General features: G+C 34.5%; 1 protein-coding gene across 1 annotated transcript; it reads left to right on the forward strand.

Annotated features, from left to right (window-relative positions):
* LOC134539819 (small ribosomal subunit protein uS17m) lies at nt 1-10494 on the forward strand. Its single transcript, XM_063382104.1, has 3 exons — nt 1-499; nt 7905-8098; nt 9923-10494. Exons 1-3 carry the CDS (start codon nt 335-337, stop codon nt 10089-10091), a joined length of 528 nt encoding a protein of 175 aa, XP_063238174.1. The 5' UTR covers nt 1-334; the 3' UTR covers nt 10092-10494.
* Nucleotides 10495-10793: the final 299 nt, after the last annotated feature.

The following is a 10793-nucleotide window of genomic DNA, read 5'->3' on the forward strand; positions in this document are numbered from 1 at the left end:
GAGACGACCTGGTATCTAATGACCTTGCGTTTAAGTTATTCATTTCTGTTTCCGTGTCATTTTAGTTCGGGCCTTTCTCCTAGGAAGCAATGCAAAGGATTTCCTTGTTGCCTCAGAAAAATTTTAAGTTATTGATACAGATTATGCTTTTATCAATAATCTAATCGAATGAAAAAATGTCAAAAATTGAGACGGAAATATGATTAATATCATATTTCTTACGAAACACTATTTAAAACAATGCTAATGATGGGTTTCTCTCTACGAGCTTCAAGAGTATTTCGCGTCGGTAGGGAAATGTTTACAATCTGAAGACAGAAAGTTTCACAGCGGAATGTTGGATATGCTGGGTGGTGTTTACAAAATTATCAACATTACGATGTCGGTGCCGTCTGCTGCACGAGGATTGTTGTTATTGGGTCGCTGCGTACCTAGTGTTAAGCCGAATGCCTCCAAATTTAGAATTCGTCGGCTAGAGCTAGATCGTAACATATTAATGGTAAGAACTGTAATACATTTATTTGCGAGTTTCCACCAACATAACCCTTCCAACTTTTTTTTTTTTTTTTTTAACAGTTTCACAGTATGTAAATTTAACTAACATAACTTAACCAATATTGTTTCGTATCACGTATCCTTTGATTTTGATCACATGATCATACATATGTTTAACATTTGGTAAGTAATACAGTAAAATTCTAACGTCGCGGCTTTCCCGTAAAATAATAATAATAAATTTCCGAAATTGGTTTTTTCGAATACCAAAGATTTTTTTATTTTCCCTGAAAACAATATTTCTAAATTCGTAGGTACTACTTTCGGAGAAATTACACGTTTATATGTTATATTTTATGTTCTGTGCAGTGACGTAACTTACGTAAAAAATCAATTGTCATTACGTGTATCAAATGTAATAATTCTGTTTTCACATCAAGTGATGTGCTGACAAGCATAGCAAGTAGGCGCTTCGCTCCTTCATACATTTAAACATAATCCCTGTCAAGGGTTGAAACTTCGATTTGGACACATAGTGACTCACATGTTTTTTAAAATTTTTTTACCTTTTACTGCATCACAATACAAAACATATACAATCTCGTAAATAGAGAGCACAGTATAGGCAATTCAATTAAAGCACATAATGGCTACAGCCGTGTCAATGCACAGGTTTTGTAGTGTAATGTAATTTCTCAGAAACTAGTAGGAACAAGAACATCTTGGTACTGATAAACACAATTTTCGGAGTTTCATTATTTTATTTAAGGGTCAATCCATATCAAATGTCCCAATTTTAATTTTTCAGGTTGCTTGACCTTTTTAGAAAAAAAATAATTTTGTGTGTGTGGCCTCACTAGCATATAATATGTTTAAAACCACAATAATATAATTTTACCATGCTTGGTTTATTATTGGTTGCTAGATTTACATGATCTGGTGCGGCAGTTTAGATGTTTGCAAGACTTTGGGGGAACTCCAATAATTTTTTATTGGCTGCTTCCGGAATTATGAATTAAATAGCAATGTACTGAGCATGCTCTGAAGTAACTTTATATTTTGCAAAATATATTTATTTTATTTTTTTGTATACGTAAATGGGGTACAAATTTTGTCAAAATTTAGGTCAAAAATACGAGATTCAGTGGTGTGTAGTGAAAGGAAGACTTCAAGTCTCAGAGTTGAAATTCACACAGGGAATTCCTTTCTACCAGTAGTCTTTGTATACCAAAAATGAAACCTGAGAAATATTTACTTTTGTTTCTATGAGCTCATCAACTTCCCACGTTTTGAATTTAGTACAAATTTTACACCTAAATATCTGGTGGGCAAACTGATAAAAATTTGTGATTATACCGGAATGAAGCTCTATATGAGGGTAAACTCCTGTAAAAATTTGGACTTTGAGATTTATCTGTGAGTGCATAAAAAACAAGTTTGAAATGTGGCAACTATGCACATTAAACTATTATAACATGCATGCGTACAGATACACAATGTATCATATCACATATTTACAATACATGTACTTTACAATCTTAAGTGTTTAAAACTTAACCAAAAATCAGCAAGCATGACTGTTAAGCAACACAGAAATTTAATCACAAAGAATGTTAGAAATGTTGTGTGTACGTCCTGTGGATGTTTTAAGTTCCTGTGGTGTAAGTTTCCTCAGAATTCTGTTAAATGGCACCCAGGTAGAATCATTAACATGTTTCTTGAATGATGTACTGGGTCCTGATGGATGGTAAAATTTTACATGGATATCCATATTTTCATTGCTGATGTCATCAACTTCAGTCAACCACCATTGTCCATCGTAGATACATGCAACTATATCACTTATGTCCACATTCAAGGGAATTGTTTTGCTGACTTGAAAGTCTTCAAAATTTTCTGCATTTGAAGTAACATAACACCTTACAGTGCTCTCACTTACAGTCACAAACCTATGGTAGCTTCTTATTCCAGTAACTTGCTTGCCGTTTTCAAATCTTTGTTCCAGCATTGTGGCATGATTGTAGATCTCTGTGCTTGACACATAGGTATATGTAAGAATTGCCAGTTATTTGAGTGCTGCAGTACTGAAACATTTCTTGAGGAGTAAGTATCTGGTTATTTGCTGTTCTTTGAAGACTTGCTCATGAAACTTGTCATTTTGTAGTGCCACCAACTCCATCACAGGCATTCTTACCGTGGTTAAGAACCAAAAAAGTTCCATTCAGAATGCAGGTCAAAATCTTTTTTATAATTGCAGACATTAATTAAATTCTTTCTGTTCTTGTATAAGCTGGAAGCCCCATCAGATAAATACAGAATTTTTTTGATTGCAGGATTAGTTTCAGTAATATGTTTCAAAAGATGAACTTGAAATGTGTGAACTGCCAATGTGTTAAGTTCCAAACTGTCACTGATAATGCAAACACTTTTGTGTTGAATATTTTCTCCGTTCATGTAGTAATAGACAAATGGATGTAGAGTGGCCTGTTTTTTTGCCCAATGAGCAGATTGTATTTCATCTTGAATTACAAATGTGCAATTTTCAGCAAAATCAGCTAGGACCAGGCACTCGTATTCAGTCAAATCATCTTCCTTTCTTTCAAGAACTGAGATTGAGTTTTGCTAATATAATGATGTTTTTTCAAAGAAACTAACTTTCCTGCCAGATCTTCCATGAATTCATGTCTTGGCTTCACAGTTGTGACCATTTCTGCTCTATCAACAGTAACCCACTGTTTGTAGACAATATTGTCAGGCAAAGAATCACTTTCTTCAAGCTCAGCAAACAACTCTAGGAAAACTTATTTTCCTGGGCATTGCTGGCATTCACCCATCATACACGAGTAGTTGTTGGAATCACACACTATCATATTGAGCAATTCTTTGTAGTCTACATTCAGCCGGGCTCCATCAATCATTAGTTTAGCATTCTGATGATAAAGACACACACATACTGTGTGTGTACCTCACGAACCTGCTAAAATGCACCACTTTGGTCTCAGCTCACAAAATTTAGACCTACCTATCTTGAATGCTGGATATTCATTCTTTAACTGTAGTTACAGTTCATTTAGGTTGTTCAAAATGAGTCTTTTTTGTTTGTGTACTTTTTCTCCATTAATTTTCACAGCTACAAAGTCTTTTTTCCAGAATATATACGACCATTCTCATCATCTTCATAAAACCTTTCCACTTCTTTTGCAATGTCATCAATAATTCCAGCACCTTTCTTTTTTCTTAGGTGAGGTAAAATTCCTTGTTCTTTAACTAACTTCCTTGCTGTTTTCACAACACTCTCTGTAACTAGAAATTCGTTCATTATTTTCTCGCAAGACCAAGAGGTAGGAAAAGACTGATGATTCTTACTGTGTGTCTTCTTTGTTAGCTGTAAGAGTTTTATCTCTCAATTTATTGATTAACTCATATTCTGATGAAGATACTCGACAACTGTCCTTATCTATACTAATATTATAAAGCTGAAGAGTTTGTTTGTTGTTTGTTTGAACGCTCTAATCTCAGGAACCACTGGTCCGATTTGAAAAATTCTTTCAGTGTTGGAAAGTACATTTATCGAGGAAGACTATAGGCTATATTATATTATCAATAACATTAGGGATCCTTACTAAAAGTCCAATTTAGAATCAAATGCATTGGAGGGGGTTAGATACAACATGCAGTACACGTACAAAGTGTGTGTTGACAATGCCGCAGGCGCTAGAAGTTTATTTCCTATTGCCTATTAACATTGTTGCCATGCACTAGATGCCTTATCATTCTTAATTTTCCCATACAAGTAAAAAAACACCTGTGTGATATTAACAACGAAGCAATCAGTACCCTTATAAGAGTTCAATTAGTATTTAAATACTATTTATCACTTTAAATCGCAAAACTAAACTATTGTTTTTTTCCTCTCTCTGTGTTTAATTTGTTTTTTTATTGCCCTTTTTTTCAAGTATATATATTTTACAGACTTGAAACTTCACAGCAATGTTCCTTATGTAACGCAGGATGACATTTTCTGAAAATTAGATCCCATGGGTGGTTAAAACCAGGCAAAAATGGGTACTTTGTCTGCATGAGAACAGGATTTTGCATTGTTTATGCCTTCTGCGTCTCCATGGCAACGGGCATCGCGCGGCAGTGGTGTACCCATAAGGAGGGGCATGTATAATGAGTGGCGCAAGAGTGATCTGCCTGTGGATTGCCGTAGCGAAGTACGGGTACATCAGTTGTACGTTGTGTGCACGAGTCGGGAAACCATCAGTGCTATTCATTTTCTCTCCAGTACATTATACAGCATTGTAATAAATTTTCACTGAATTTTTTTTATTTACCATTACTGTAAATGGGAGATGTAGCTTCATTTTTTTCCATTAGTATAGCTGTGCGAAGCCGGGTCGAGCAGCTAATCTTGAATAACTAAATCATTTTCTACAAAACACAATCTCAACTTCTTCTTTACTTCTTCTGATAGTCTCTGTGCTTTTGAACTGATTGCTAGATTTCTTTTGTTAGAACTGACTTTTCTGATCTTAGAAGTACTTGGCGAAAGTTCCAAAATATTAAAAGCATAGTCTAGTTTCTCTGCAACTACTGTGATGTTAACAAATTCATCAACCTCTTCCTGATCATTTGCATTTTCTTTGGTAACAAATATCTTACTGTAGCATGTTGGGCAAAGAGATTTTCCAGGCACAAGACATAACCTCAAACTTACATCTTGAAAAGTATGCTTCAACTTAATTTCCCTGAGTCCTTTTGATATCACCTTCTTGTGAACTTGCATCGGGTCACAACAAACACGACCGAAAATATAATACTTGCATAGAAACTTGATCTCATGATATTTACAAACTGTCAAAATAGCCTTATTCACTCTCAACTGCAACAGATTTTTATCTTCCTCACTGAACTCACTTATCAATTTCATTTTCATAGGCACATTACCATAAACATTCTTGTGACATTCTTCTGAAGTAAAACTTCCTATTGAACAGATACCCTCCATACTGATAAGTGAACATCAATAAGACAAAATATCCAAAGATAACACAAATACTAATTAATATGCAGTGCTCCTTGTAGTACAGATTAATAGTGCATTATAATACGTATTGTAATTTTCTAAATGTGATGATAATATGAATTTTAATTACTTATATGAAATTGGTTGATACAATTGATGTTTTTTTAATGGTTGGGTAAGTAACGAGTATAAAGGCAAAATTCTACACATTAAAATTATTTTTTCTGCATTCACAGTGCAGTCTCAAAGTCCAAATTCTTACAGGAGTTTACTGTCATATAGAGCTTCATTCGGGCATAATCGCAAATTTTTATCAGTTTGCCCACCAGAGACATTTAGGTGTAAAATTTGTACAAAATTCAAAAAGTGGGAAGTTTACGAGCTCATAGAAACGAAAGTACATATTTCTCAGGTTTCATTTTTGGTATACAAAGACTACTGGTAGAAAGGAATTCCCTGTGTGAATTTCAACTCTGAGACTTAAAGTCTTCCTTTCACTACACACCACTGAATCTCGTATTTTTGACTATATTTGTACCCCATTTTCGTATATAAAAAATAAAATAAATATATTTTACTAAATATAAAGTTACTTCAGAGCATGCTCAGTACAGTGCTATTCAATTCATAATTCCGGAAGCAGCCAATAAAAAATTATTGGAGTTCCCCCAAAGTCTTGCAAACGTCAAAACTGCCGTACCCGATCAGGTAAATCTAGCAACCATTAATAAACCAAGCATGATAAAATTATATTAATGTGGTTTTAAACTTATTATATGCTAGTGAGGCCACACACAAAAAATTATTTTTTTCTAAAATTGTCAAGCAACTTGTGCTGGGATACTTGATATGGATTGACTCTTTAAGTAAAAGTCTCGACAATAAAATTGTCTCTGAAACTCCTTGGTCTGATTACATTGGTCAACTTGAACTTTTTGTTCTAATCTGTGTTTTGGTACCATAGAAGACAAGAACACTCATGATATTTGCTACGTCCGGTTTGTTTTTTTAAAATCGTAAGCAGAAAATAACAGACAGTGTGGTAGGTAGCCTGTTTGCGACCAACACTTTTTGAAGTTCAAACACACAATTATTTTTTCAGTGTGCTTAAAATCTATTCATTAGCATAACTTTTGCCTTGGAGAATAAATAAATATTTTTGAACTCTCACAAGTTAAATGAATATGAAAAACATAGCTGCATAATGATTTAAAAAAAAAAAAAAACATTTGATCTAATGCAATATTATATCAGAGATTTAAAAATAAAATTACTATCATCTGTATCTATATTTATTTATTTAAAATAAAATTACTATCATCTGTATGTATATTTATTTATTTTTATATTTCCATTGAAACTGAATTGTTAATCCGGTATGCCCATAATCCCGTAGATGTGGGGTTAATGACCTTTCTCTGTTCTAACAAGACTGTACATTTTTCATACCTTAAGATTTTTTTGGAGAGAAAAAAAAAACAGATGTTTTCTATTTGTCTAAAAAAGTATGCGTTAAAAAATAAACTTGTATAGGCAAGTGTGTTATGCTTGTCAAATGACACCTTCAAGTAATCTAGAGGGTTTTAAAAGACTTATTGACACATAGAGCTTGGCACGCGGTTTTCTGGCTCCTCGGGCAGCAGGCCACGTGGTTTGTACCGTCTTTAATTAGAATGGAAAATTTTTAAATAGTCGTTTAAAGGGCCCAGACTACCTGGGCGAACGTGCAGATAGCAGTGCTTCAAAAAAACACGTGATTAGAAAAAAATACTCAAAATACATATAAGAATACACTGAGGGCAACAAAGAGTTCTGTTTCTGTGTTTCACATCTGAACTGTATTTTTAGAAGAGTGAAAATGGCTAAAACACGTGTTTTCAAAATTATTTTCAAGCCACTGTACTGATTCTCGAAAGAACTCTACAGACTTGTATTGCACCTTTAAATTAATTTCTCTGCTATATAAAGTTATGGTTATCACTCAATAGTTGCCTTATGCATGATGAGAAGTCTGTGTGCTAGTCCACAGCCTTGCGCTTGGAGGCAATACTGTGTTGGTGAGCGTGGTACCAATAATCCCGCCCGAAGTGACCCCTTAAGGTTACTGTTTAAGTCATAGTTCACATTAGTGTAATTATCATTTTCCAAAAATTAAAAATAGTGAACTATTGAATGTTACCATGTTGACAAAAGAAATGCAGGCACAAAGGGTATTTTTTTTTAACTTCAGACAAAAATGCATTTGCAAAACATTGCTTGCTGGCATTAAAGAGTTCTTAGGATCCATGGTAAAATCTAAGGAAGTTTAAGGGCCATGAATATTTTTTTGTAAGTGATTCAGGGAGGCGACTTAACGCGACGAAGGTTGTTCTTTGTTCAGTATTTCAGCGAGGACCAGTACATCTACGCTCACGACCCCGAGAAGCTGTGCAAGGAAGGCGATGTCGCGCTAGTGCAGGAGCTGCCGCAGAAGATGACGAGGCTCATCACCCACACGGTGCTGAGGGTAGTCTACCCCCTGGGGGACATCACGGACCCAGTCACGGGAAAGAAGGTGATGCAGGATGAGTACAGGTTAGTTTCTCGTTTATTTTCCACTCAGTTCTTTAAGGCGGTAGTATCCTAAATGATGTTGCTTCTAATATGTCGTGTTGTTGTATGTGAATAGAAACCCGAGTTTTTCTGGGTTTTGGGGCAACCTAATTTTTATTATTTAATAAATTATATACTAAAAATGAACAGTTTGCATACCAAGCATAATTTGTTTTGCATAGTGTCCAAACTCACTTGAAACTAAGTAATAAAGATCTTAGTTGAAAATATGATTATTGATAATGTTTAAAATAAAAATATTTGTAGATGATTAATAATTGTATTTACCTGAATACAATTCTATGGTTTTAACCAAAATTGTGAAAACTAAAAATGGGGGTCCATTTTAATTGCAAACACGTATCTTACCATTAGGAAGGCTCTGTTGGAAAACTGCAGACTGCCTCTTAAATGTGTCACGCCACTTTAGACCACTCTTAGTTACTGCCTCCTGAACCTCCTAAGTGAAAAACTAAATGCTCTGCCTGTAAACTGCATCACTTATGCCACTTTAGTCTGGGGCTTCCTGGACCTCTGCACAGGCGTGCCAGATGAGAGATGCAGGATGAAGGAGATGTTGCAAATGTAGATGTCACTGGGTTCTTTCTGTTTCTCATCACTTGAATTGCGATTTACAGTCCATTTACATGTAATCAAAAAAATTTGGGGTTACATTATTTTTGGGTAGACACAGTATTTCTATTTGCCTTTTAATTAATTCGTTTTGTAGCCTATAAAAGGTATGTCAGCCCATCCTGTGCCACTTATAACAAGGTGCCCGGGGAAGCTTTCTGCCCCCCTCCCTCCAGGAGCTAACCCTTCCTCTCATCTTTCTTATAGTATAGTTAGAGCGAAGTGAGCCAAGTAACATCTCTTCTTCATTCTTGTTCCATCCGGGGGGCAGCCCAGAGCCGGGAAAACCGGGACCTCGTGCCAGCCATTTAATCACTGATGCACCTGTAATGTAAAATGTTTTGTTATTATTTCCATGATAGCACATGTCTTGAAATAAATCAGCAGAACATAGTCAAAATTTAAGTTCCAAGTTAGCTCATAACCATGGTTTTAAGAAGTTTATTTTTCAAATTTCCTTGGGGGCCCCTCTATTCTCTGGAGGCTCTCCAAAATAATAGGGCCCTGAAAGTCTAAGGTGACCACTGCCTCCATCTATCACAACTGTTAGGTCTTGGATTAATAAATCCTACTATAATGTGAATGGTTTGAATCAATTTTAATGAATTTATGAAATAGATGCAGCAGCATTTATATTAAATTAAAACATAGGGTACTTTTCAAGCTGTAGGAAAAATGACTCCTTTAGAAAATAGCCATTAAAATAATTTTATGAAGATAACTGAGAACAACACTGGTTGCATTATCAAGCTTGTGGAGTGAGTACTAATTATATTTATAAATATACATAGACTACTTCCACTGTTAAAGTTTCTATAAAAAATTTTTTGCGTTATTATTTTGTTAAACGTTCTGTAACAAAAGAGACAAATCTGTAACTTTTAATTTTCATAGCAATAAAAATACATACAGAGCATGCTTTGCATCAGAACGATTTGGGACAAAACAGAAATACAACCTGTTGACAATGAGACTGTCTTCAATGAAGTAATATGTATGTATATATTATATTTTCGATCACGAAATCTGTACATCCTGATGTCAAATATAGTTATGGCTACAGGAAATGCTGCGAAATAACTTAAGATACGTTGCATTCTTATTTTTACATTGATGCTGTTCAGTTATGATTTTGATGAAACTGAAATTAAGAATATCATGTTTCATTTGCAGAGATGAGATGGACGACATCAATCGGCTGTACGGAGAGTCAAAGAATGCCTTCAAGTATAGAGAAGCAAGAGAACGTGGTTGGCAAGAAGACAAGAAAGACTTTTCACATCGTGAGAGCTACGTAAAATACCATGAATTTGAAGATGATGACCAGCCTTACGCATTGTAATGAGATACCAGTTCTGTTGCATGATTGGTCAACCAAAATTTAATGATGTTTACCATAGTTTTCTATCCAAATACAGAATGCTGATACAAATGTACTTGTAACACAGCTTTATTTATTTATTTTTTTTTTTTGAGCTAGCAAATTTGTTGATTTTATTTTATTCTAAGGTACACCTATTTATGTTACAAGTTTTGAAAATGTTTGAAGACTAAAATTAACATTTGCAATAAGTATAAATATTTAATACGATGTTTATCAAGGTTGCGGCTCTAGAAACATGGTTTGCTAGTCAAATGTATATGTTAAAGTCAACCAGTACAGCCTGTGGTTTTGGGGTTGTAAATATTAAGCACTAATATTACTGTTCACTTATTAATTACAAATAAATGTTGGTTATATCACAGCGCATATTTATATATATATATGTGTGTGTGTATGTATGTATATATATATATATATATATGTGTGTGTGTGTGTGTGTGTGTGTGTGTGTGTGTGTGTGTGTGTGTGTATATAAAATTTTATCTTTTGAAGAAATGAAGGAGCTTAGAATAATGCCTCTGGCAGTCTTCCAAACTAGTAACAAAAATAAAGGTGGTATTTTTTTTTTTTTCGGTATGCATGTCATGGTTGTGATGGACATAAACCTTAGCCGAAGAGAAATTTGTAGTTAGTAGGTACTGCTCAAGAGGTAAAATTAAT

This window comes from Bacillus rossius, chromosome 16 (genome assembly GCF_032445375.1).
Source record: "Bacillus rossius redtenbacheri isolate Brsri chromosome 16, Brsri_v3, whole genome shotgun sequence".
NCBI lineage: Eukaryota > Metazoa > Arthropoda > Insecta > Phasmatodea > Bacillidae > Bacillus > Bacillus rossius.

Bases quoted from the DNA above. Each gene is read 5' to 3' on its own strand.
- LOC134539819 (XM_063382104.1), top strand. From the start codon at position 335: ATGTTGGATATGCTGGGTGGTGTTTACAAAATTATCAACATTACGATG. The intron at 500-7,904 runs GTAAGAACTGTA...TTCTTTGTTCAG, and splicing joins TAGATCGTAACATATTAATG to TATTTCAGCGAGGACCAGTA. The intron at 8,099-9,922 runs GTTAGTTTCTCG...TTTCATTTGCAG, and splicing joins GTGATGCAGGATGAGTACAG to AGATGAGATGGACGACATCA.